We start from the raw sequence: 27,746 nt of genomic DNA on the forward strand, positions 1-27,746 counted from the left end.
GAGCACCACCAGGGCGCATTTCGGGGATCCTGGTGGGAAGCAGCAGGACTAGACCTGCCAGCTGCTGGTGTCTCAGCTGCCCTGTCCTGGGAGGGGCCTGCCTGACACGCGTCTGAGTGCGAAGAGAGCCGCGTGGAGGAAGGGGTGACCCTATTTGGCCCGGTGAGTTGTCTTGGCAGACTGTGCCTCTGGATGGTGTGTGCTCATGATTTACAGAGCACTTGCTGCCCAGCTCCACGCCCTGCAAACCACAGATGGAAAGGATCGCAGGGGAGACAGCGCGTGTGTGTTGGAAATGACCAGAGAATCTGAGGGTTTCTAAAATCCTTGGCTGAGAGCTGGATATACACTCTGGCTGGGGAGGCCAGAAGGGCCCTCTGGGAGCACCTAGAAACTCCGGCACATCCAAAGTTGAAGGGAGGAAGGGGACCAGACATGCCTGCCCTGATTGAAAACAGCTCCACGCACACGGCTGGCCGGTGACCTTGGATTGTAAGCAGGTTGGGGAGAGGCTTCCACTTGTAATGGAGCCCTGGCCGGGACCTGGGTGTGGCCGAGCTGGTGACATCGCCCTAGGCGGTGGCATTTGTCTTCCACAGCTTTGAGCTGAGTGGGTAGGAGGCAGGCGAGGGGCAGTGAAGTGACTGATTGACAGGGATGGGTGGGTTCAGATGTCCTGCAGTGTGACTATTGTGTGACCTGGTTAATGACTAAAACCTTGGGTGCAAAGGAAAGGAAGAAATGAGCTACACCTTACCATGTACGCACTTTTCTAGATGTCTATATTTCATTCAGAAGCTTAGCTGGAAAAGAAGACAAGAAGGGAAGAAAATCCTGAGTAGATATGCTAATATTTATAAAGTGCTTAGAACAGTCCCGGGAACCTGGTGATCATGTCAATGTTGGTTTAATAAATAAAAAGTCTGAATGGCACAAAGGCAGGCAATAATTCCCAGGGCAAACTCAGCCTAGAATATGACCCAGGAGGAAAGTGATCACTCTCATTCGTTTAGTTAGTCCTTCTACCGGGGGCTGATAAGTGATTTTAGTTTAGGGGGTCAGGCTTTCCTTAAAAGGTTGTTGTGAGGATTAAATGTGAAATAATAATAATAGTGACAATTTCTTGGGTACTACTGATCCTTTATTTGGTTCCAGACACTATGCTATTTCACACACTATCTCTTTTAATCAACACCATAACCCTTTAAAATGGGCATTCTCAGTCCTGTTTGCAGATGAGAAAACTGAAGCACCTCGAACCTCAGCAAACTGACCAAATCCACAGCCCTGAGTAAGCAGGCAAATCAGGTTTATTTGAGCCTCCATGCCTAACCACTGGACCACACCACCTCAGAGTCCTGCTAACCCACCTGCCGTATCACCGGGCAGTGAACAAAAATTTCCCAAGGATTCGTCTTTTTAATCTAAGGATTTTTGAAAGACCATTGTTTGAAGAAAATTTCCAAATTATCTTTGCTTGAAGAATGTATAATTAGCTACCACAGGCAGCTGCTTTCAGATAGTAAAATAAGTAGATGGGGGCATTTGAGTCATTCAGAGCGGTGATGTTCTGTGACACAGAGCCTTGGCAGGTGCTGGTGACTTGTGTATGACCTGCTTCGTTGGCAGGCAGACCTGTAACGCCCACCTTCCCGCTCCGCGTTCCTGCATCAAGGCGCGCTCCCAGAGCGTCTTACCCTCTTACCGGGGCGCACCCACCCTGCGCCCGGAAGGGCTATCCTCTCTCCCCGTGACGCTGGGCGGACCGCCTTCAGCCGGGCTATGAATCAGCTGATTTCCCTGGCTGCTCTTCCCCCACCTCAAATGGCCAACTCCCCACCCTGTGGCCGGGGACGCCAGCCCAGACCGGGCACCAAGCCAGCAAACTCGCCTGGAGCGTACCCAGTTTGGGTCTGGATTTGCCCAGCGACCCCCGGGCGCGCTGTCCTGCAGTGGGCCGCCTTTTCCCTCCTCCTCCAACTCTCCCCCAAGCGGGCCCGCTAGATCCGTCCCGGGAATCCGAGGCACCTGGCGCACCGCCTGGGCGCAGACGGGATCGCGCGGGCGGGCTTGGTGCGGGTGAGCCGCGCTAGGACGCCGGGGCAGGCCGGGGGCGCCAGGACTCCAGGGGAGGGATGTCTGCCTGCGCTTAAGTGCCATCTCCCCCTATCCGTGGGAGGGGCATCCAGGATGGGCCTCCGAGTGGGCGCGGGCCGAATACGTGCGCCGCAGACCCCGGCGCTGGGCACCCGCGGGGGCAACCTCCGGTCGAGTTTCCCACGTGGGCGGAGGGGCCAGTATATCGGTCAACTCTTGGTCTCGGTAAAGTCAGCGAAGTCAGGGGAAACGGAGGTGAGAAAGCTGCGCGGTCTGCTAGTTTCCAGGATAAGTCCCAGCAGTTTTGCCGTCATCGACTTTCTCCCGGGGCGCAGCGTAAGGCCCAGGCTGTCTCCTGCCCTCCCTCTCTCCCCGCTGCCCTCTCCCCTCCCCGAGTCCCGCCCCCCTGCACACGCTGACCCAGGGACACACCCTACTGCAGCGACGCAGACAGGGCGTTGTTCCCGTTAAAGGGGAACGCCGGGAGCCTCCCTCCTGCCCCTCGCTTGGCGCGCGTAGCCCCGCAGCGCAGCTGTCTTTGCGGACGCCAGCCGCTGAGCGGACGCACGGAGTGTGTGCCCGAGGCAGCTCTGAGGATCTCTGAGGATCGGGGACAGCTATTCTTTGGGCCGTAAGTGCTTTGGCCGGGAGAGTGGAGGAGACGGAGGAGGAATGTGGGCATCTTCCATCGACGGCGCCAGAACGCGCGGAGCAAGGGGGGCTTCGGGCTGGCGCCTTCCCCGATCGCTGGCAGAACACCGCCTGTCTGGCGTCGTTCCTGCGGGGCTTGTAAGGGTCTGGTATGGAGAGCCTGCGGGTGTGTGAATCGCCGGGGGCGCGGGTGCTGATGTCTGGATGTGGGGCAGGGGCGGAGGACTTTTCGTCTCGCTGGAGAGTCGCCTACTCGGAGACTCGCTGGCAAAGCAGTCCCTGCGGTGGACATCTTCAGGGTACAGGGTCCCCGGGCCCCCCCAATTTCTAGCTACATACCCGTTCTTATTTCTCTTGTCTCCCCCCACTTCCTCCCGCCTCCTCGGCATGAGGAGTCACTGGATTTAATTTAAACCTTCTGGGAGACGTCAGAAAACCCTGCTTATTTCCTCTGCACGTTCCAGGGTTTTTTTTTTTTTTTTTTTTTTTTTAAGTGTTGCTGAAGGAGAGGACGCAGGGGCCTGCGACTGGGTACTTTAAACACTGAAGTTATTGAATCGTTGTTTCTAGCCCAAAACTCTGTCCTTCAGCAGTTCCCTAAACGCAGCTCCGTCTTCGCAAACGTGCGGATCCTCCCGCAGATCAGACGCGGGAGGTGAGGTGTGGGGTGAGGACCGCACCGCGGCGGATAGAAGAGGTCCTGCCGGTTCCGTGCGGCGGCACTTATTTCTGGGGGGCTCACCCCGTTACCTCCGCCTCTCCTTCGCACGGACACTTGCTCCCCTCCAGCCAGGCCCCTGAGCGCATCGGCCGGACCAGCGCCCGGGGAGGGCAGGAGGCGCCGGCCCCAGCAATTCTCCCGGGCGGTTCTTTCCTCTTCCCTCGGCTTTGCGCCTTCTTTCCGGGGCCGCGGGTGTCTTTGCCAAGCGGTGCTGGGGTCGGGGCGGCTCCCCGGCGCGGGCCAAACTTGGGTGGAAACTCGGAGCCTAACGAAATGCGGAGCGCTCTGGGGTCTGGGGACCCGGCTCGCCGCCGCGCGCTCTCCCTCCCAGCACGCCGCTGGTATCCCTGGGCCTCTCGAAGAGACCTAGGCCCCTGCCCCTCGCCCCCACCTCCACTCCACCGGGAGAGCGCTTGCTCTCCCTTATCTGCCCCCCTTCCACAAGCTGGGCCGTCCCCGTAGCGCCCGGGTGGGTGGAGGCGCGCTGCAGCCTCTGCTTGGCACTCTGGAAAAACCTCCCCTCCCGGGGAGACTTCGACGTGCGTCGTGCGTACCGCTTGTTTTGTTCCAAAAGCAAAAGATGTTCGGGCCGGCGGACTGCGGGGCGGGGATGCTGCGGTCGACTGCTGCCCTCTCTCGGCAGCCGCGGGGCGGGGTGGGCGGGCGGCGAGCCAGGCCCGGGCATTCCGAGCGCAGGACCCTCCCTCCTCTCCTCCCTCCTCCCCTCCCTTCTTCCCTCCCTCCTTCGCTCGCCGCTCGGGCCAGTTCGCCCGACCTCACGTCCAATTCGGCTGTGTCTCCTGTCAGACCAGACGGAAACTCCGCTGAGCAGAACCCGCCGCCAGAATGCTGCTCCTGCTGCTGGGGATCATCGTCCTCCACGTGGCCGTGCTGGTGCTGCTGTTCGTGTCCACCATCGTCAGCGTGAGTGTCCGGCCGGGCAGTGCGCGCGCGGGGCCGGGCTCCCGGAGCTCACCCCGAGCTTGGCCTCCGGACCACGATTCCCGCCGCGCCCCCTGAAGTTTGCAGACCGCGAGCCTCAGACATCCTCCGGCCTTTTTCAGCTTCTGGCAATCCGCGCCTTTTCAGTAGTTTTTGAGAAAATCAGAGCGGATTCAGGGGAGGGGAGGAAGCAAGCAAGCGCTGGGCTAGATCAGCACGCAGGCCTCTCTTTAAAGAAAGTCAGTGCAGATCCAGGGTCCCCCCTACCCCCTTCATGTAATAAGCTTGTTTAGCGTTTTTCTTGATGGGGCGGAAGAGGGAGGGCGGTGGTGGTTGTCCTTGAGGAAGGAAGTGGAGAATTTAGAAAGGTCTGTTTTTTCTCCAAATGGCATCCATCAGATGGGTGACTTAGTTCATAAAACGGCCTTTAGGACTTGAAACTGGCAAGTTAAAATTAGATTTTCCTTAATGGTTCATAGTCCCAGGTCTGTTTTGTGCTGTGGACAGGGCACCTTCTTAGAAAAAAGCCTTCCCCAGTACAAACAGAACAGATCATTTTGCATTACAAAATCAGCAAACATCCAGCTCAGTAGGTTTTAAACTTATTTTCTTAAAAATGAGCCCAGACTTGGGCAGTCATGCAACGGTGGTCTTAACTTCTTAATATACAAGTCCCAGGTATGATGTTCTTGCTTGGTTCAAAGGTTGAAAAATAATTATTTTGGGGACTGATGCGTTGATTCATCACTTACCAGCATCTTCCCAACATCTTAACTGTACGTTGACAAGAAGTACCAATACGGAAATGAGTTCATGGCATGGGGACTGGCACTCAGGAGATCAGGGGAGGAGAGACAGCTTAGATGCAGGTGTCCTGGCTTAAGTCCATGGCTCCTTCTACTGCCGTACACACCTTGGCACAGAGCAACTCATATTTGTGAGGTTCTTTTCCACTTACAAAGTGCTTTACACTTGCAAAGCCCTGGCCCTCCCCTGGACAAAAGGTTTGGGTCAGAGCACCACCTCTCCCCCTTCTCTAGCACCGTGGGCTCTGGTTGGACAGTGGATGAGGCTGCTCTTTGCCTTGCCTTGGTCTTCTCCCTCCCTCTCTCTGTCACTCCTCACTGCCTCCTCTGACTTAATGCATCTGTTCTTTCTAGCAATGGATGGTGGGCAATGGACACGCGACTGACCTCTGGCAAAACTGTAGCACGTCCTCGATGGGCGGTGTCCAGCACTGTTTCTCGTCATCAGCAAATGGTGAGGATGGTTTTTTGTTCCACAAACTTGTCCTGGTCTGTCGGTGACATGCCTCTCTCTCCAGACTTAGAAGCACTTGTTCTTGGAAGACTCAAAAGCTAGAGCAGTGTTGCTGGGCTGGGGTGAGATGTGGCCAGGGGCTGGGAAGCCAAGATGAAAGGAGAGGGGCGGTAGCTTCACTGGCTAAGCTGAGATCTCAGGGAATTGTGCATTCTCTCTACGTGGAGGGAAGCCCTAGACCTGCCCGCCTGTTCTGCTCATCACTTAGTGTAATTCTTTTAGTGAGTGAAGAAATATGGATGCAGATAAGCAATGATGATGCAAAATCTCAGGCAGATTCTGCTGTGAATTTCAATCCAACAAGCAAGTTTGGTTTGGTGGTGCAATATCCAGGAGTGCCCTGGGTCTTCCTGGTGCAGTGATGGAGGGGCTGTCCCAGGGATCGATGGGCCCCTTTTGGTCTCCAATTACAGGACTTCCTCTCTGGGTCCTGGGCCTCAGCGATCCCATTTAGCCATCAGAGCTGTAGAGTGATTCCTTGTTGCAAGCTGGGGCATTGACACTGTTTGCACACCCCCAAGCCGAGCCCCGGGGTATTTTTACTCTGTCCTCAGCATCTTTGCTTGTGAGATGTTGGAAACCGGGCTTTCTTGGGTTCAGGTTAAAGGGATTATTTGGCAGCAGAAGCACAGTCTTAGATCCTTGCAGTATCCAGAGGGAAGGAGGGCTCAGCAGGGACCTGGGGTCTGTGAATGTACAGAGGCAGTGACAAATACGATGCAGTCTTTTTGGTGGCTGGGAAGTGTCTGGTGGCAGTGTGGACCCTGGCAGGGGCCACAGTGCCTGGTGTTGAGAAAACAGTGGGCCAGGCTCTTCACAGTCTCATGGTCCAAAGGATGTGTCCTCAGCCTGGACATGAGGTTTCAGTGTGGCCGCAGCTGCCCCTTGATCAAATATTTCTGTGGAAGATGCTATAGCCAGTGAGAGAAATCATTTCAGATGCAGTTGAACCAAGCAGGCGGGGCAGTGGCCATTGGTTCTGGCTTCTCACAGTCCAGTTTCACTGCTGGACTTTCCTTCTCTGGGCTGTGTACCCAAATTGTCCCTGAAGCATCACCAACCAAACATCTCTAACCTCAGCATAAAAAGAAACTGCTACAACTACTCAAGGAGGATAGCCAAGCAGTAGAAAACACTGTTTTATGAGTCTGCTTTGCTGGGGGCAAGAAAAGAGAGATCCCAGCCCTTGTGGAAGGGAGCAGTCCTTAATTCTTTTCTCTGAGTCTGTGAAGGATATTGAATTAAAACCACCCTAGAGGCTGCGTGGTGAGTTGGTAGCCAAGTAACTGAAACCCTCAGGAGTGTCTGAGCATGTGGCCGGAGCACTGCTTGGCCCGAAAGCCGCAGCATCCGGTGTCTCCTGGGCAAGGTCTGGCTGAAATTCCCTGAAAGGTTGAGGATGGGAGGTGCTCTGCTCCCTACTGACACCTGGTGGCCATGCATGGTGACTCCGCCCACAAGGGCTGGCTTTCCCTGAGACCCCGGGTACCCACTCACACCTCCCCCAAGTGGTGTGTGGCCATGTGGAGTTGGCAGAGGATTCTACACTCACAGGCCCAGAAGGGGCAGTTTTGGCAGGCATGTTCCAACCCGGCTGGGTTTCAAGAGGGATGAGTCGGCAGAGGAGCAGGGATCTAAATTGTCCTGCAGCAGGGCAGCGATGTTCGTATACTGCTGGCCTGCCTTCTGCATCTGCCATGGTAGGTTAGGAATGGCTACTGTACCGTCCTCTCAGCAGCTACCAAAGAGGCACCAGTGTTGTTTCAATTGGGAACTTCCCATTGCTCAGCTGGCTCTCTGTGTTCAACTTCATCTTCTTGGATTTGCTGACAGTGACCTTGGAGTGTTTCATCTCGGGTCTTTATCCAAATCCACATTGTTGCTTTCCTGGGGCGGGGAGTTCCAAGATCCTGCTTCTCCCCTACACCTGCCTTCTCGTCTCTCCCAGGAAGGGCATTTTTGAGGAGTCGGACAAGCTGTGTTTGTTTGCACTTGAACTTCTAAGTAAGATGTTCCCATTTCAGCTTCCCCGGTGTCAGTATCTCAGTATCTCTGTTCTTCTAATGGGTCAGCTTGTGTTACAGCCTAAGCTCTGATGGATTTGAAGCCATTAGGCCTCCTTTGCTTTTTGGATTGGGTTTAACCATTTCTGTGCCACCCAAGAGGCGAAAAAAAAGCATAATTAAGAAAAAAATTAGACTGCTTTTACAGATGAACCCTGTTAGTCATAAACCAGTCACCTTGGTTTGTATTTGCTCTTAGAATGTTTCAAACATACCTTTTATTTAAGTCATTGAAAGTAATTTGTTGTTGATACTTTTTTGTGAAGAATATGTCAGCAAGTTTGTTATGCGAAAATACGTTGGTTTACATGACTTGCTATTTTTTTTGAAGGGGCATGTGTTTGTGTGAGTGGTGCTGGAGCCCTGCACCTCTGCAGGGCTTCATTCTTCTTTTTTTTCTCTTATATGAATGGTGCTTGTTACCACATTGACTGCATGACAGTCAAACATCTGTGTTACATAGCTGGAAGGAGGCATATTAGATTTTCCTTGAACTCCTTCTTTGTATTAGAGTTGGTTTTAGATTTCTTACTAAATGCCCTCAACTTCGTCTGCTTTTCAATTATCTAAATGCATTTACATACATTTAGAATATAAATCTCTGGCTCTATCCTGATCCTGGCTGCAGGCAGAGGTGAAGGCCAGTGAGGGAATATTTATCATGACCTTGTTTTGAGTGCCTCTTGGCCCAGGGCCTACAAGGACTTGTAGACTCTGGACTTTGGCCTTAATGGTCCTGAGCTCTGTGAGGAGTCAGGAGATCACTGCGGGGGGGATGAAGACAGCACAGGCCAGATGCCTGAGGAGTCGGGGCAGGCAGGCAGAGCCAGAGTTAAGGGGAGGAAGTGGAAGGCAGGTCTCCTGTGGGAGGTGGGATTTGATCCATCCTCCAAAGGATGGGCAGGATTTACATAAACACAGGCAAGGAGGAGGCAATTCCCTGTTGAGGCAATGACATGACCTAAAGCTAGGGGAAAGGCAATGGGGGGATGCATTAGGGGAAAGGCAATGGGGGGGATGATCAATCAGCTAGCATTCTGGTTGGGATTAAGATTGACCCCATAAAACAAAACATCTTTAAATGGTAGTGACTTAAATAAGATAGCTTATTTCTCTCTCTTTCAAAATAAGTATGGAAATAGGCAGCCTAACATAGATATGGTAATTCCAAGAAACTGTCAGAGCCCTAGGCACTTTCTACCTCATTTCTTTGTCTAATCCTTATGGAGCAGACAGCTGCTACAGCGCCAGCCATTTCATCTCTTCTTCAAGCCACAGAATAGAGAAAGGAGGAAGAGAAGAATGTGTCCCCCTCCCTTTTAATGAAACATCTTCAGATAGACCACACACTTCTGTTTTTGTCTTTTCCTGGAAGTCAGTCACAGAGCCACACCCAGTGTCAAGGGAGGCTGAGCATGGAGTCATTTGACTTCATGGGATGCATGACTTCTTAATTCACAGAAATTTAATAGCAATCACCTCCCAGTAAGCCTGGCGTGAAACACTTCTCTTCAAGGCTGTGACCACCCCCGGTCCATACCCAGTTATACTCTGACAATAGCTCTGGTGTGTCCTATGCTGTTTCAGAGTGGAGCCAGATTACTTTAGGATTCTGCAAACAGTCCATCTCTGCCGTGTCCTGGGTCCTCTCAGTAGCACAGTGACCCGTGGGATGATCCTTCGACTTCCTTCTCTTTCCCTCTACTTCCCCAGTCATTAACAGCTTTTACTATTTCATGACGTCTGTTGAATCCTTGTTTCCTCCCAGTCTGGTCCTCTCTTCTGACCTCCAGACCAGCCTGGCCAGCCACCCACTGGACAGTTCTGCTGGGATGTCTCAGAGGCATCCCCAAACCAGTCAGCCTCTGTCCTCCTCCACCCAGTCTCCCCCTTTGACAGTTTCCAGTATTTTAGTGGATGCTGTCTCACCGTCCAGTGAGCTTCACACTCAGAGTCTGCCTTGGATGTGTCTCTTCTTGCTCCTCAGAATCGTCCTGGTCCCACTGGTCACTCGTCATCCCCACCCACATTGCACCAGGGCCACTGTAGCAGCCTCCTTACTCCTGATCTTTCTTCATTGTTCCTCCTTTTGTACACTGAATCCAGGGTGATATTTAAAAATACAAACCTTGTCATATCACTCTCAATTTAAAACCTCTCAGAGGTCCCTTTGGTCTCCATCCTCAGGTGAACATCTTTGCTAAGGTCCATATGTCTACCTGAATGATCTGCTCCTGTTAAACCTCACCCCATCTCCTCTCGCCTTCATCTTGGAATTTCAGCCTTCTCTCACTTCAGTGATCATGGACTTCCTACCTCAGGATGCCCCCTGTCCTCCTTTCTCCCCTTTCTCCCCAGTCTCCTCCCTTCTCTCCTGGGTCCTTTCATGCAGGACTGTTCACTGAACACCTGTCTTGCAGAAGATTCCACTGCAGACACTTAGGGTGACAGTGGATGAGAGCTTCTATTTTACTAAAGATCAGTAAATAAATGATCTTTACTGGTAGATCTGTCAATAAATGTGGATAATCAGGAGGCAGTGATAGGAAGGAGGAAGAGAATAAAACACGGTGATGTGAAGGATTGGGGTGGGGAAGGAATGACCTCGTGAGGATGACCAGGAAGTAGTCAGCCACAGGGACATCAGTGGGCAGATTCCAGACAGTGGGACTCCCAAGGACAAGGTCCCTGGGGTGGGAAGGAGCCTGGCAAAGTTGATGCGCAGAGAACACAGGGGATTGAGAAGCAAGCCAGCCTGCAGGGTCTTCTAGATCCCAGGAAGGACTCTGGGGCATGTGGATGGGGTTCTAAGTTTCATGATTTCATTTAGACCTGCTCTGTCTTGTATACATTTCTCAGCTGTTCTGTTCCAAGTTGGAGTAACAATCCTGTGCCTTTATAAGGCAGAATATGTCAGAAATCTCACAGAGTGGAAATCCACGTATCTATTTCCAGCAGTAGCAACCTCATGGCCAGCAGTAGGTTGTGGGCAGCCTTAGACCAGTCCTTTGGATTGAAAGTCAGAAAACAATAAGTCTGGCCAGTCTCAGGAGCCCCTCGCTGACTTGAGTGCTCTGTGTGTGCTGGGACTGTATCTCCTGTGATTGCCAGGTTTATCTTGTTTATCCGTTTGGTGGCATTGCCATTTCGGCAAGGACATCAGACCATTTCCTCATCTGTGGCTCAGCTTTTGGTCAACAATTTTAAAAACACAGGAGGCCCTCTGCACTTAGGGGCTCATGTTTTGCAATTTAGCATCTTTGTGGTTCCTTGGGCTAACCCACAAGCTCTGCCCCAGCAATGGCTCTGGATTCTACACGCCCTTGCGAGATGTGGAGGTCCTGGCAGGCAAGGGAGGTGCAGGGGTGGGATGAGGCATCCTGATGCTGGTGTTTCAACCCTTGGAGTCTCTCATCAGATGCCAGCACCTAGGAGTAAATTAGAGGCTTGTGCAGACCTGTGTCTCACCATATGGTGCTGGATGCTCAGTCTTTGCTTTTTAAAAAATGTAAATTGCTTTCCCGGGATTTTACCAGTGTTGAGAAAGCATCCTTTGTAGTTCAGAAGCCAGGATTGGCCATGGGGTGGCTTAAGGGCATGGATGTTGGTTTTTGGTGCCCAAGAAAAGGATGCGTGGCAGGAAGCCTTCTGATATGCGCTCCTCAGCACACACGTAGATTCTGGTGCTGGCAGGGGCTCTAGAGGTCATCAGATCCATCTGCCTGCCCCATGTCACTCACTTCAGACCCCCCTGCAATGAACATTATATGCTCATTCTACCAGTGATGGGGAACTCACTACCTTTCAAGAGACTCCCTTTCATTTCATTGAGCTAACAGATTGGTCCATTCATCCATTCTTTAACTAGACTGAGTGTGTGCTAGGTACTGGGCATTCTTCCAGAAACGGAGCTGATGGAGCTGAACAAGAAATACCAGTCCCTGCCCCAGTGGATGGAGCTCACAGTTACTCGGGGGAGATGGAGGAAAGACAATGAATGAGTCACTGTGGGCAGTAGACAGTGCTCTGCAGGAGATGGCCAGAGCAACGAATAGCAGGTCGCCATTGGGGAGGAAGCAGCTGGTCACGGAAGGCCTCTTCCTGCCAGAGTCACGTGGACGGAGGCTTAAAAGATGGGAGGGACCAGCTGTATGAAGAACCACCAGAGGAACATTCCAGGAGGTACTGGAAAGGGCCAGGTCCTTAGGCAGGGAGGAGTCTGGTGTGTCCACCAGTGCTGGGCTGGCATGACTGAGTGCAAGGTTGCAGGTGGAGAGGACAGGCTCTGATGCTGAAAAAGCCAGGCTGGACCTACGGAAGGGTCTGGAGCAGAAGGGGGGTGTGATTTGATTTGTGTTTTGAAAACGCATTCTGGCTGATACATTGAGAAGGTACAGTGTCAGCAAAGCACTTGGATTTAGGAATCTGTGGCTCAGGGTAGACGTCTGGGATGGACATTCAGACTTGGGGTCCTCGGTGTCCGCAGGAGGGTATTTAATGTCTTCAGGGGAATTGATGAGAGGAGAGGCAGGAGGAGCAAGGGGTCCAGTGTGAGTCTTGTGACATCTGGTGGCTGATGGGGGCAGGAAGGAGCGGGCAGAAAGGTTGGGGAGGAGGGGCCCATGATGTAGAGGGGGCAAACTGCTGTGGGATACTGTCATTAAGATATTACTTAGCTGTGGGACTTCCCTGGCGGTCCAGTGGTTGGGCCTCTGAGCACCCATTGCAGGAAGCATGGGTTTGATCCCTGGTTAGGGAACTAAGATCCCACATGCTATTTGTATGGTACAGCAAATAAAAAAATAAAATAACTTTTAAAAAAAGAAAAATCACTCAGCTGAGGCCACGTCAGTCCCCTAAATTTTCAGTGGTTTCTGGTTGTCTTCTTTCATACCTGGAGAGTTGGACCTCATCCTCAAGGTGTCTAAATCCCTGTCGTGTCCCTGGAAGCTGTGGTTTTATCTTCCTGGGTCTCCCCTTCTCCAGGTGGTGCTTCCTCCTTGCAGTGACCTTTCTGTTGCTGGTGAGAGTCCTCTGCCCCCCATCCCCGCCTATGTTACGTGTTGTCTCTGGACCATAGGCGTTGGCCTCCTGGTGCCACTCAGCTGCTGGCTTATGGTTGGCCTGGCAGGTAGATGCACAGAGAGCGGGGGCTCTCTCCTGTGGCCACCCCATTAATTCTCCTCCCCGCCAGGCTCTGCGGATGCCAAGCCTAAAGAAAGGCTGAAGGATCATTTAACTCCTTAGATTTCAAACATGCTTTTGAATTTCTTGGGCTTCCCTGGTGGCTCAGACAGTTGAGAATCTGCCTGCAATGCAGGAGACCCAGGTTCAATCGCTGGGTCAGGAAGATGCCCTGGAGAAGGGAATGGCTACCCACTCCAGTATTCTTGCCTGGGAAATCCAATGGACAGTGGAACCTGGTGGGCTACAGTCCATGGGGTTGCAAAGAGTTGGACACAACTGAGAGACCAACAACACTTTGAACTTCTCAGCACCCCAGTGGATGGGCACCAGGAGTCCCTGCTTTTCTGCACGGGGTCTGCCTCTCACAAGCTAGTTACCTGGGGCAAGTGCCCTCATGGCCTAATAGGGTGACTGTGGAGGCAAGACCTGGGGTGGTTGCCCATCACGTCCCATGCATCCTGAGTCCTCTCCCCATTCAGGATATAATTGTGACATGGGGGGATCTTGAGTGGACACCGCCTTTGAGCTGGGCCTTGGAAATTGGGTAGAACTTCAGTAGGTGTGGGGAGAGAGGAGAGTGCATGGTTTACTGAGCTTGGTAGGCTGGTGGCTTTTAATTTCCATGATGCTTTGGACAGAAGGCCTCTGATTGTTTGCATATGGAGAATGCCTTTTAAACCCAAAGATCCTGAACCCCTCCCTCCACCAGGCATCCCCTTCTTCTCTGTACATCCCCTACCTCCCCTGGGCAATTGAAATGTCTTTCTCCTTTCTTCCTTTTTGAAGTCACTGTCTGTGGCCAGACTCCACATGTTCAAGTGTTCTTGACAACACCAACACAAGGGGTTCTCTGATCAATCAATTTGGAAAAGACTATTTAAAATCTACTCAGGCTATTCTTTTTAATGGTAAGACTTTTCAGAACCTTGAGTACCTTACTGTACATTGCAGTGTCCAAGGAGGGACGTTAATATACTTGACCATGGAAGCCACTTCCTCTGTTTTTCTGTGTGTGTGTGTGTGTGTGTGTGTGTGTGTGGTGGCTCAGTTGTCTGATTCCTTGTGACCCCATGGACTATAGCCCACCAGGCTCCTCTGTCCTTGGGATTTCCCAGGCAATAATACTGGAGTGGGTTGCCATTTCCTTCTTCAGGGGATCTTCCTAACCCAAGGATCAAACTCACATCTCCTGCATTGGCAGGTGGATTCTTTACCATGGCACCACTTGGGAAGCCCTCCGTTTTTCTGTTTAATCAACAACAATTTTGGGGGACACACAGCCTAACCTGACCCTCCTATCACTAGAGTTTTCCAACCAGGGAATGGAGGAAGCCTGAAATAGCTGGACATTTTCAGTAACCTCGGAACCTCAATGACTGTATTATATTCCCTGTTCCAGTCTGAAGACTAGTGGGAATAAGACTATTGGTGTCAAACCACACCTATAAATTAGACGCTGGAACAAATTCCTCTGCCCACGAGGGTGCCTCTTGGTCAGGAGGGCAGTTAAGAGTGACAGTGTCAGGTGCAGCCTGAGCGCCTGGAACATGAGTTCACTCATCGTCAGCCAGAGGTTTAGCTGGAGTTGAAATGTCACTCAGGATTTGAGTTGAAAGAGCCTCCCCCATGGTCTTCCTCATCCTTGTGAGCTCCTGGCCAGGGTCTGTGGGCTGAAAGACCCCATATGGCTTTCCCCTTTGGCTGCATCCTTGTGGGTCCCAGGGAAAGTGAACCTGGGGCCCAATTTCAGAGCTCCTAGCTGGGTAGGATGGGAAGAAGCTGGAACCCTGGGCAAGGACCACTCAGTCCCTGCTCAGGCTCCTGCCAGTGGGCAAAGCAAACATACAGCAAAGTCCTCCTGGATAGGATGGAAGCTGCTCGCAAGTCAGCAGCCTCTGGAATGACATCCATCCCAAGAAGGAAGGAAAGTGGCAATTTGTGGGATGTCAGTGGGGAGGGTGCCAGGTAGGTCAGTGGTAAAGAATCCATCTGCCAATGCAGGAGACGTGGGTTTGATCCCTGGCTTGGGCAGATCCCTTGGAGAAGGAAATGGCAACTGGCTCCAGTATTCTTGCCTGGACAATCCCATGGACAGAGAAGCCTGGAGGGCTACAGTCCATGGGGTTGCAAAGAATCAGACACAACTGAGAGACAAAACAACAACAACAACAACAGCAGTGGGTAAGGAGGTTAGCGGGTGGGTCAGCTGCTTTGAAGACGGCCCAGCATTCTGGACAAGGGTGGCTCTCACTCCCCCAGTGGTGATTCACCCCAATGGCTTCTTCCTCCTGGCTTGGCTTCCCCAGTTCATGCTCTGACTCAACTGCCACTGCCCTTCCTTTCACTCTTGATGGAGTCAGAAAGCTTTTGTGAATTGTCAGAGTGGGACTTGAGGTTGGGCGGGCAGGCACTCGGGTGTGGCTCTAGGCGGGGAGGAAAGGAGGCAGAAGGACGCAGAGGGGCCGGTGCATTGAAGAGGGTTGCAGCCTCCCTGAGCCCTTCGCTTGCCGGCTTGTTGGCCCTGGGCTAAGAATACAGCTGAGGGGGCAGATGTATTTCCTTCATAGCTTAGCTGCTGCGGCGGTAGGAATCTGACCTTTGGTCACTGGGCATCTCCAGCTTTCCCTTCTGTGGCGGGGAGCAGGTCTCTGCTGGCCGCCACAGCCTAGCCCACGTCAGGAAGCTGTCAGCAACCCTATTACCTGACAGGCTCATCAGAACAGCAGGTCTGCGAGGAATTCGGGGGTTTTTAATTCCCGGGCTCGGCACCAACGTTGGAGGTTAAAACGCTGTCACTGGGCATTCCACAGATAGTTGCCGGGCACTGAGCAAGGCCTGGAGAATGACCGTGGGTGCTGGTCATGGGCTCTGCTAATGACCCTGAACTTGCAATTTGAGAGAATAGAGTATCACTGCCCTGGGGCTTGGGTAGAAGTTCAGATTCGCCACCTGGCCTGTTGGCCTCACATTAATTTGACTTTGTATAAAACAGGACTGCAGTGGACAGCATTTTCCTCTGCATCCCGGTCTCTCCACTCTAATCACTGCTTTCCGTACACTGGATGTATTTGGCTATGGCAGAGGTTGGCGTCTGATGCAAAGAGCCGACTCATTGGAAAAGACCCTGATGCTGGGAAAGATTGAAGGCAGAAAGAGAAGAGGGTAGCAGAGGGTGAGATGGTTGGATGGCATCACTGACTCAGTGGACATGAGTTTGAGCAAACTCTGGGAGACAGTGAAGAATAGGGAAGCTTGGTGTGCTGCAGGGGGTCACAAAGTTGGACATGACTTAGTAACTGATCAACAGCAACAGAGGTTGGCAAGCAGATCCAGTGGGGTCCACTGCCTGATTGTGTAGATAAGATTTTATTAAGGTGAACAGGCCACACCCACTCATTTACATATTGAACGAGGCTGATTTTGTGCTAAGATGGCAAACTTTAGCAGTTGCCATGGAAACCATATGACCTGAGAAGCCTAAACTATTTATAGTTTGACCCTTCACAGATAATTTGCCAACCTCTGTGCTGAAGCTCTCATAAGAACTGGTATCAGAATTGTATTGAAATGGGCTCTGCTCTCAAGTGGCATTCTGATTGGCACCCTATAATGGCTTACATGGACACAGTTGTCCACCTTATTCCTTGGTGTGGCGCAGACAAAGATACCCTAAGGACCCCCTCCCCACCCTCCACCATAGTCTACAGACTAATTTACTCTGCTCCTGAGCTCAGCCTTTTAATGGGGTTATTTGTATTGTACAGAGCTTTTATATCAACATTCTTATTTGATCATTACAGTCCTCTGAGGTAGTTGGTCCCTCTTGTTAGCCAGTTAAGCAGGGGGTACCCAGGCCTGTTTTGATGGAGCACATGGCCTAGCCTGGCTGGGGCCACAGCCTGTAGGTTTAAGGTACATACTGTCAGTAGAATTCCTTGCTGCAGAAAGGTTTATTTCTCATCTTGGTTTCTTTATCCAAGGGATTATCTGGAATAGTCTTTTAACATTTCCAAGTTTATTTTGGCTGGTTTGTTTTGAATTTCTACTTTCTGTTTTTCTTTAGTTATATTTACATCCTGTGTGCTTTCTTTTGAGATTTATTGAGGGTTTTTTTGTTGTTGCCTACTGCATAGTGGGTAAGACTATCCCATGTGTGTTTGAAGATTTTATCATCATCACTATAGAGACATAAAATAATGTATATCTTATCATATTTTTGATCTACTTGATTTACCTATTCTGAGAGAGGTATGCCGAAGTCTCCCACTGTGCTTGTAGCTGTATCAGTTTCATCTTATACTTCAGTCATTTGTTGCTTTATATTTTTTCCAGGTCACACTGTGCACAGAGGTTTATGACTTTTGTTTCTTTATGATAAACTGGAAATACCATGAAATATCCTATGAAATATCCCTCTTTGGCCATCTTTATCTTTTTCAGTTTGAATTCCAGTTGTCTGATGCTATTATTACTATATCTTTTTGTTAATATTTGCCTGGTGCCTCTTTTAAAAAACGTTTTAACTTTTAGCTATTGTTGGTTTTAGGTATATCTCTCTTATCAGACTCTAGATAGGAATTACATAATTCAGGATGGAATTCTACATCTTATAGTGATTTACATTACTGTGACTGATAATATAGTTGAATTTATCCTACTTTCATCATGTATGTGTGTTATTTATTGTGCTTCAGGTTGAAAAAACTTTCTTCTTCAACTTTGTATTCCCAAAACTCAAAACAGTAGATTTTTAGCCAAGGCCCACTGAATAAAAACTTCCTTGATTCCTTAACTCTGATTTGATTAGAGAACTAACTTATGGAAAATTAACTCAGTTGTAATGAGGTTGGCATTAAAATTCAAGTTCCTGGTAAAAGAAGTTTTGAGAAGAATTTAGTGACATTGTTAAATTTAAGAGACTTTTCCTATTGATGTAGTTTTAACTTGTATGATTTTGAGTTTTCTCTAAATGTGAGGCCTGGCAGAAGTTTCTGTTATTAATGAGAGTGGAGGTAGAGACTAAGGAAAAGATCGCAGAATTGGAGAAAGAAATCTAGATGTTGCCTGCACCAACTGTGCTCCTTCTAAGGGTGTGCCTTGAAGGACATTCCCCATATGATCTCTGTTTTAGTTCTATACTTAGTTCTAGATTTATTTTTGTGGCTCAGATTTCTTTATGTTTCCAGCTTCACCTACCAGACTGCTGGATAATTGCTTTATTCAAAACGTAGAGACTTCCCTGGTGGTCCAGTGGCTAAGACTCCATGCTCCCAATGTGGGATGCCTGGGTTTGATCCTTGGACAGGGAACGAGATCCCACGTGCTGCAGCTGAAGATCCCACATACTGCAATGAAGATCCCAGTGCAACCAAATAAATAAATTAAAACAAATATTAAAAAGATAATATCACGGCGGCAGTAGCTTTGTTGCAGACTGCTCCTCCAGAAGAACCACTGCACTGGGTGTGAGTGAGTGAGTGAGTGATAGTCGCTCAGAGTGAAGGTCACTCAGTCATGTCCAACTCTTTGCGACCCCATGGACTGTAGCCCATCAGGCTCCCCTGTCCATGGAATTCTCCAGGCAAGGATACTGGAGTTAGTTGCCATTTCCTTCTCCAACTATACTGGGTGGAGTGGTTCAATGAGAGATATAAAAATGAAGTCAGGATGGCTCACAGCCCATTAGATATCCTTTTCTAACCTTAATTGACAAAGAAATTGCAAAGATTAAAAAAAGCATATGGTCCATCAAGGTAGAAAGAACACCAGACTAGAACCAAGGGCCTCCCAACCTTGGCCATGCCAATGGGGCTCATTCGAACATCTCCGGAAATCTCTCTCAGTACAAAGGGCCTCGGTTAGCTGATCCCACAGGCTTCTTCCAACTCTAAAATGCTTCCAAAAGATTCTTCCAATCTTCCATGAAACTCTAGTCACAGTTCACCTAATCAGCATCCTTGAAATTCTTCCATGAACTACTTGCAACTCAAACCAGGGTCATCTTCATGAGGTACTGATGATAAGCCATCCAGATTTCACACTTTTTTCTACTGTGCTAAGCATAGGCATGTATTTTTCTAAGCCACTGCACATTAGTCTGTTCCTGACTGTGGAGGAGCAGACCCTGGGTCTTCTCTAACTGATCTTCCTTGTTTAGAGCAGCACCCACCCCCAGGATTCTTTGGCACTTGGAAGGAGGGAGGCAGGAAGGAAGGATGACAAGGACCCTGGAGGTCTCCAGGGGGAACCTGGCGGGTTCCTGTCTCTGATGCCAAACCCAGGTTTTTGCCTCTTGTCGGTTTCTTCTGGAATTGACATTCATTTGTAGTAGATGGTGAACTACAGAGTTCTCTTCCTTGCCTGAATTTCAGTTGGACACTTGGAGATTTGATCTAAGGCTGGTGGTTCAGCTAAGATAAGGAAGTGTCATCTGTGCTCCTATCTGATGACCAGACTGAGCGCTGACTGCTCTGAGATGAGCTGGGAACAGACACAGTGTAGCTGAGCGAGTGGTTCATAGCTAAATAAAGCATACTCTTCCCATCAGCATCTTCTTCCAACTTTCTGCAAAATTAGTCTTGGCTCCAACGTCATTTTCTTCGTCCCAGCCGTCCCCAGGATCTCTCTGACTCCTTGGGGGATGCTGACATTTTGAACGGTGGTTTGGAACTATTCTCAGAATCCAGGGGCTCCAAGAAGCCCTTCAAACCCCCTGAGGACAGAGAGAGAGAGGAGGCAGAGGGCAGGGTTCAGAGCCCCTTGAACACAGGCATATCTGTGTAAGTAACTCATTTGGCTAAAAGACTGGAAGGAAATTTAATATATTTTAACTTGATTTTAGCTCCTTGTGGTGGGACTGAGTATTTTCATACAGCCTTTTCTTAAAATGTCTACAGTTAAACATGTATTAATACCTCTTTTTTTTTCCTCCAAAAGAAAGCATGAACTAAAGAATGACTTTTGAGAGTGGGAAAGTGAATAGCTTGAGTTTCATTCAGAAGAGGGCAGCTGTTCCTGCCTGGGGGTGGGTGTGGCTTTCTGCTGCCCAGGCCACGCCCCATGGCAGAGCCCCGCCCCCCTGGCTGGCCAGGGCTGCCTTTTCCTAACCCCGTGTCTCCTCTCCTAGAATGGCTGCAGTCTGTCCAGGCCACCATGATCCTGTCCGTCATCTTCAGCGTTTTGTCTCTGTTCCTGTTCTTCTGCCAGCTCTTCACCCTCACCAAGGGCGGCCGGTTCTACATCACTGGGGTCTTCCAGATCCTCGCTGGTAAGTTGGAGAGGACAAGTCCCCGTGGGGGGTGGGCTCCCCAAGACTGCAGGCAGGATGGTCAGTCAGGGGGGCGTGGCTCCAGAATGACTGACGTGCGTGAGTCCGCCCCCTGGATGGATTTCATACTGCACAGGCGTGTGTGTGGGTGTGAATCTGGGAACTCTCCATGGAAAGGGGTGCATGGGGAATAGGACTTAGGGGCTCTGGAAGGAGGGTCCCTAACCGTGGGACAGAGCTACAGTCCAGGGTGCATCCTCGGAGGTAAATGTTGAGAGTGTCCATACAGCAGAGGCCAGTCTTGAGGCTGGATTTCTGTAGCTCTCATTGTGTGCCCTGGGAAGCAACCCTGCTCCAGTGTGGTAATGGCCTGGATGTACTGCCCAGATTGCTCTAGGGTACATGTCTCCCTCTCTAAGCGGTGGTGGAGCCACCTGCCAAATCTTTCTCTCCTTTACTCCAGCCCCTGGAGTCCACTGGGCTCCTGTTTACTGGCATCTTCCTTTTGTGTAACATGTAATGCATGGTCAGTTCCAGACATGGGGCCCTGACACCAAGGTCTGCTCTGCCCCCTCCCTGAAACTGCCTCGAGCAACCCCCTTCGCACAGGTTATTCACATGTGTGTGACGCCTTCCCGCTCTTGCCTCTGGATTCTGGCCCTTCTCTCGCTTTGTTGCCTCTTATCCTTCTGTCCATCGATGACCAGCTGACTGAGTCCTCAGGGCACCAGAGAGACATAGGAGGTGGATGTGGTGGATTCTGTAGTCCAGGCTAATAACCCACAAACCCTGTATGTGCTGGAGTACATCTGGGGACTGTGAAGTATTCTCAATTCTGACCCTGGATTGGGCAGTAGGTAGCATCTCTTGTTTAGTTGCTGGATCCCAAGCAGTCATTGGAGGGTTGAAAACAGCCCACATGTCCTAGATGGATGGATGGGCGGGCAGGCAGATCTCATGGCTTATGCAGGGCTGTATGACAAGACACAGCCTGAAGTTGGACATTGATGACCCTTTTCTAGAAGACAGAGAGTCCCTTTTCCTGGAAAAAGGAAGTAAACTAGGAAACTGCTTCTCCTCAAATCCCTAAATACAGCAGGTCAATGTGCACAGTTTAGAATTTCAAAATCAAATAGAGCTTGGCTAGTTGCACAGGTTTCATTATACCAGCTAAGCTTCTCAGGTGTTGCCAGTGCTATTAAATTACTAATCTGCCGTGAGAAATCATTTCTGGGGATGTTAGGAGCAGTGACCATCAGTCACCCCATTTCCAGAAGTAACAGAGAACTGGGATGTATTCTGAGATTTCTTTTTTGGCTCCCTGTTTACTGTTTGATATCAGAGGTGATCATCTCCTTTGTATCAGTGACTGTGTCCTCAAGAAAAAGGGACACAGACTTAGGAAGCAGAAGTTTCATAAAATATTTATATTTGCTCTATACACTCTTGTTATGTTACTGATAAATAAGCTGAGACTAGGAGAGGCTACATGAAAGTGCAGCTCATGCAAGGACACTGGGATGTCCCCACTTCCTCCCATCCCACATGGAATGAATATATTTAGAGATTCAGGATCCACTTCAGTTTTTAATGAACACAACATCCAAGGCAGAAACTGCTTTTTATGTGATCTTTCATTGAACCTGATTGACCATGGAAGATGAGTTCAAATCTATATCCTTTTTGATCTCCAAGTTCCCAAACATCTGTGATGAATGAGTCTATGTGTCAGAACTGATGAGTAGTCAGACTGAAAACATCAGATGGGGTGAACTTACTACTGTTGAAGCGGCATCTCAAGGCAGGGAGTATGTTATCTTTTTTCCTCTGAGGTATTTTAGATTAAAATTCTCTAACAATGTCTTTTTAGCAAGGTCATTTTCAGTCAAAACTAGAGTCCAGAGATGAGTACTTCCTTGCAGCCTGACTACTCTTAGGCATTGAGTTTTTCTAATCTAAAGTTTATTTACTCATTCCTATTTGTTTCACCATTTGGATTCTTCTCCGAACTCAGTCCAAGCTGTTCAGTACTCTGTCACGAAAACCTCTAAATTCAGAAGCACTTGATTTGTTCTTGCATTATCCCTTCCAAATCTAGCTTCTTATCTCTCATGAGACTTCATTTTCAGTTATTGGTTTGTCCGCTTAGCAGTCCATCTGTGAATAGGAAGTTACTGAATTAGAAATGTTGATCCAGAATAGCAGTTGTACTCTATACATCTATGAGTGTTCTGTGTTTGTTCCCTCCAGGCAGAAGAACCTGAGAGGGGTCTAAGAAACTTTAGCTCTCTAGAATGTTGCATTTGAACTTGCTGAATCATCTTTCCACTCTAGTTGGGATCTAAGAGAGTGGGGACTTCCCTTAGAGATTTCGTGACTTTCAGCATCTGACAACCCTGCTCTTGTGTGTTTCTCCTCTCATGATCGAAAGGATCCAGTAACTAGGGAGATTGCGAACAGTGACTACAGTCATGCAATTAAAGGATGCTTGCTTATTGGAAGGAAAGCTATGACAAACCTAGACAGCATATTAAAAGGCAAAGACATCACTTTGCCAGCCAAGGTCCATCTAGTCAAAGCTATGGCTTTTCCAGTAGTCATGTATGGATGTGAAAGTTGGACCATAAAGAAGGCTGAGTGCCAAAGAATTGATGCTCCTGAACTATGATGCTGGTGAAGACTCTTGAGAGTCCCTTGGACTGCAAGGAGACCAAACCAGTCAATCCTAAAGGAAATCAACCCTGAATGTTCATTGGAAGTACTGATGCTGAAGCTGAAGCTCCAATACTTTGGCCACCTGATGTGAAGAACTGACTCATTTGAAAAGACCCTGATGCTGGGAATGAGATGGTTGGATGACATCACCAACTCAATGGACATGAATTTGAGCAAACTCCAGGAAACAGAGAAGAACAGAGGAGCCTGGCATGCTGCAGTCCATGGGATTGCAAAGAATTGGACATGACTGAGTGAACAACAGCAACAAACTAGGGAGACAGTTCGGGGAGGGTTGTTGGTGATAAAGGCTGGTGATAGCCTGAGAAATTACCCCTAAATATGAAGGAAAAGATCAGAAAAGCAAAAACAGCCAAGCAGTAAACAAAAAGAAGAGTAGAATGGAGTAAGGAAGGAAGGAAAGTAGGAAATAGGTCCACAGTCGTGGGGTGCGGTCCACAGGCAGGTCGGCCACCGTAGGCAAGGTCCACTCAGGGCAGGGCAGGTGCTTCTTCAAACACTGCAACCTGTTGAGTAGAAGCCCCCAGAATCTGCTGAGCATCCCTGGGGCTGTGCAGCTGGAGGGTCTCTGTGGAGCTTCCTGTTGGAGGGCCTGGCTATGTGGACTCCAGACACGCACGTGAGTGTGCAGGGAAGGCAGGTGAAAGGTGTGTGGAGCTCTTCAGCTGGCTGCAGACCTGGGAGCCGTCTCTGCCTGGCGCTGCCTGTCTTGCTGCATCATCCCTTCTCCACTTATAATAAGCTGAGAGTTTCACCTGTAAGAACTATCTTTCCTTGATTACATATTTCTCAGTTTGGCTGTTTCCTGGAGACGTTTTGAGAGGCACCCTGTCATCCTCTTTGGTGCTTCTCAATCTTAGCTGTACATCAGAATCACATTTTTTTTTAAAGGGGGGTGCTTTTAAAAAGGGATTTCCAGGGGGCTCAATGATAAAGAACCTGCCTTTCAATGCAGGAGACGTGGATTTGATCCCTAGGTTGGGAAGATCCCCTGGAGGAGAAAATGGCAGCCCATTTCAGTATTCTTGCCTGGAGAATCCCACGGGCAGGGGTGCCTGGCAGACTACAGTCCAAGGGGTCGCAAAGAGTCGGACACAACTTAGCTACTGAACAGCAACAAAAGGGCATTTAGAATAAAAACCCAGGGCCGTTTCTGTTCTGAGTGGTTTGAAGTTGGAGACCACGTTTAGAAATGTTGGTTCTGGGTGACTCATCCCAGCTGTCATCCTGGCCGGGCCAAGATGGACATCTAGTAAGGCTGGGGGTGGTGTGTGAGGCTGCAGGAGTCACTCGGAGGCTGAGAGTGGAAGGAGGGACAGCGGCTTATCTATTCCACGGGAACCTTCATAAATGCATCACCACCTACTGGTGGCTGAGAATGCGAGCCACAGTCCCCTTACGGGGGAAGTGTTTGACTTTTCGGGATTCGTGTATAGCACTGCCTGCTCTGTATTCCAGGGCATGTCTGTTGCTTTGCACACAGACAGCCTCCTAATGATATATTCCCTAAAACATCAGTCTCCCGACAACAATAATTAACAAGTGTGTCTCTTCTTGTTGGCTTTGCAAGTGCATAAACTTACGGCTTCTTGAAGCGAAGCACAAATTCCTTTACTTCTGAGATTCTCCCAGGGCGGATGTCATATAATTAAGCCATCGACTCAGTCACTGCACTTGTGCGTCCTGTTTCTCTCCCCCCTAGGTCACAGATGGAGTGTTTTCCCTTTGCTGTTTTCTGTTTGCTGGGGAATTCTGGGACCAACTGTTCTGCACAGGTGTCATGGCATTTCTCCATGCTGGGTGGATATGGGCCCCATCTGGAAGCCCTGCCAAGGGGGTGGGCACTGTCCTATCCTTCAGATGCTCTGTTTAAACCTCCCTGTCCCTTGGTCAGGCCTCCCCTTTGAGAGCTCTGCCCTCATTAGGAGGTCAGACAATGAATTAGCACACTGTTGAGGTGAGCCATAGACCTCAAGGCAAAGACAGTGTGTCTCCAGCAGGTCAACACTGCAGTTCCCCTCCATGACAGTTCACCAGCTATGACATCCCCATGGACTCAGCTGTCTTTGCGTCTCCTGGGCTTTCAGGAGGTAGAAGGTCCTGGAGCTGACCCCCCTGGGGTCCCAGGCCTGCTATGTGGCTCTCTTAAGGGGCGGGGGGGCAATGCAGTGGGAGTCTCCTCTCTCAGACTTGTAGAAGGATAGTCTTATCGGGGCGCTGAACGTGACACATTCCCACCTCTGCACTTTGTTCAGACAGAGCCACAGTGTCCAGTGAAATAGCCCAAATAGCAGTGAGGTTAGATGTAGGTGGTCCGGCCTAGGGGCCCTGGACCCACAGGCATTCCACATGCTTGCTGGACTCATAATAGAGTCACTCAGAGCCTGTCAAAGCCCCTGTGTTCAGGAGGGGACAGAGTGGCCTTTGTGCTGCTGGGGCTGGGGCGCTGACCTCACTGGACCCCTCCCCGCAGGGATGCTGACCGTCCTCGTGGGCAGGGACCGTCACACTGGAACTTGCCTGCTGCGTGAGGTCCCAGGTGGAGGTTTTTCTTGTCCCTCCCACCCCAGAGGCTGCATGGTCAATGAAACAGGGGTGGCCTCACCAGCCTGCCCATCTGAGACCTTCTTGCCTTCATCTGGGCTACAGACCAACCTTGGGGGACCACGGGGAGTCGAAAGGGACCCAGCGCCATGAAGCTTGTCTGTGACGGCCTCCTCTCTTGGCTGTGTCCTTCCTCTTGTGTTCCTCCCCCCACCACCCTGTTCCTCCCCACGTGTTCCTGTCTGCCTAGCGGTGCTCACGGGCGTCGTTGCTCTGTCTCTGACGTAGTGATACTGCCAAGGGGGTCAGCACAGCCTTCTGCCCTGTGCTTGGCGTGAGTCCCACTCAGATAACGATAAAGTGTCACTTTCCGTGGTTTCAGAGACTGCTACCACCCGTCTGTGGAGCGCTTCCCAGCTTCCAGGGGCTCCACAGCCAGCCATCCTTGCAAAGAGATGGACTGGCGTCTCTTGCCACCTGAATTCTCGCTGGTGCCCTCATGTTGACTGGCCATGGGTGACAGTTAAGGGAGATGAGGCAGGAGGGAGGCTGAGGGGCCTGTGAGCTGGGTCAGGCGGACTGGACGCAGAGAGACTGTTCCTGGTTCCTGTACCTTCCTGTTCCTCCTCGCAGTTCTGGGTCTGGTGGCAGATTCCTGCCTGAGATGGACTTGCTTGCCTGCAGCCTACATCCTTCCCCCTAAGAAAGAGAGAGGGGTGCCCTGGTGTGTGTGTGTGTGTGTGGTGTGTGTGTGCAAGTGTGAGGTGAGCTAGAGTCTGGGGGAAGAGCAGAGCGGGTGGGGGAGGTGCCCGGGGTCTTGGGGAGTCTGGGTTAGGGGTGGCGCAGGGTCCCTGCCCCGTGACCCCTCCTACTCCTAACTGGTCCCTCTCCTTCCCAGGTCTGTGCGTGATGAGTGCGGCGTCCATCTACACGGTCCGGCACCCGGAATGGCATTCCACCTCGGACAACTCCTACGGCTTTGCCTACATCCTGGCCTGGGTGGCCTTCCCCCTGGCGCTTCTCAGCGGTGTCATCTATGTGATCTTGCGGAAGCGTGAATGAGGCCCGGGGATGGGACGGCCGAGGCTCTGAGCTCACGTGGGGAGGGAGGAAGCAAACCAGAAGCCAGGAAAACAAACAAAAAAACGAGCTAGCCAAAAAACCCAAACTCAAACCAAACCAAACAGAAAGCAGTGCGGGGGGCGGGGGGGTGGTTAGTGTTGATTGAAGATGTATATAATATCGACGGTTTATAAAACCTATTTATAACACTTTTTACATATATGTACATAGTATTGTTTGCTTTACGTGTTGACCATCAGCCTTGGGTTGAACCTTAAAGTAGCTAAGGAACTTGACATCCTAACCATATAATCAAGCTCAGTTTTTTTTTTTTTTTTCGTTTTTTTTTGTTTGTTTTGCCCAGAAAGAAAGTAAGCCCATCAACGCCCCTTCCCCTTCATCTGAAAGAAGTTACCTCCCTCCCACTCCACCTCATTTAGAAAACCAAAGTGTGGGTAGAAACCCTGAATGGCCCAAAGCCTTTAACTGTGGGTGGCCCTCTGTGTGACACAGACATGTGCTGCCCATGCCTCTGTATGCAGCCTTACCTGCACTCAACAGAACCCCCAAACTGGAGCCCTCGGAGGATTGTGGCTTGTGGCTTTGGAATCCTTGCCCTGGAGAGGGCAAGGTGTCCCCAGTCACGTGTCTAGGTTAGAAATCGGTGACAACAAACCTACGAAGTGGTGCTATGTATTTACCATTCCTTACGATCACTAATCATCTAAATGCCTCACTGGAAATTCAATTAACAATTTTACAACATAAAGTCGAACGGAGACCTGAATAATTCTGTGTAATATAAATGGTTTATAACTGCTTTTGTACCTGGCTAGGCTGCTATTATTACTATAATACATAACTACGCACTGCCTTTATCACTCCCACATTTCCTTTTGGTCGGAGCATCCGGACAAGCTTCTAGACCCCCTGGGATGGTGGGATCCCAGGATGCAGCGGAGTCTAGACTGTCCTCTGCCTCCAAGGACTGTCTGGCAATGACTCGTACTGGCCACCAACTGTAGATGTATATACGGGGCCCTTCTGATGCCAAGACTCCAGACCTTGTATTTTCCCTCTTTTTTGCTTTGCTTTTTCTGATTTTATACCAACTGTGTGGACTAAGATGCATTAAAATAAACATCAGAGTAACTCA

The 27,746-nt window shown here is 50.2% G+C and overlaps 1 protein-coding gene across 3 annotated transcripts; it reads left to right on the forward strand.

The window, feature by feature from the left end:
- Positions 1-27,746, forward strand: PMP22 (peripheral myelin protein 22). 3 transcript variants are annotated; one of them, XM_043473664.1, is made up of 5 exons: positions 1-162; positions 4,277-4,393; positions 5,572-5,671; positions 20,108-20,248; positions 26,427-27,746. In XM_043473664.1, exons 2-5 carry the CDS (start codon positions 4,316-4,318, stop codon positions 26,588-26,590), a joined length of 483 nt encoding a protein of 160 aa, XP_043329599.1. In that variant the 5' UTR covers positions 1-162; positions 4,277-4,315; the 3' UTR covers positions 26,591-27,746. The 3 variants fall into 3 exon arrangements, with proteins under 3 accessions (XP_043329599.1, XP_043329607.1, XP_043329592.1); XM_043473672.1 differs by lacking the exon at positions 1-162 and adding an exon at positions 2,551-2,728 and having other exon boundaries at positions 4,282-4,393; XM_043473657.1 differs by lacking the exon at positions 1-162 and adding an exon at positions 2,553-2,728.

This window comes from Cervus canadensis, chromosome 1 (genome assembly GCF_019320065.1).
Source record: "Cervus canadensis isolate Bull #8, Minnesota chromosome 1, ASM1932006v1, whole genome shotgun sequence".
Lineage (NCBI taxonomy): Eukaryota > Metazoa > Chordata > Mammalia > Artiodactyla > Cervidae > Cervus > Cervus canadensis.

Excerpts from the sequence above, each read along its gene's own strand:
- PMP22 (XM_043473664.1), top strand. The coding sequence starts at position 4,316 with ATGCTGCTCCTGCTGCTGGGGATCATCGTCCTCCACGTGGCCGTGCTG. Across the intron at positions 5,672-20,107 it reads TTTCTCGTCATCAGCAAATG|AATGGCTGCAGTCTGTCCAG; the intron begins GTGAGGATGGTT and ends CTCCTCTCCTAG. Across the intron at positions 20,249-26,426 it reads GGTCTTCCAGATCCTCGCTG|GTCTGTGCGTGATGAGTGCG; the intron begins GTAAGTTGGAGA and ends TCTCCTTCCCAG.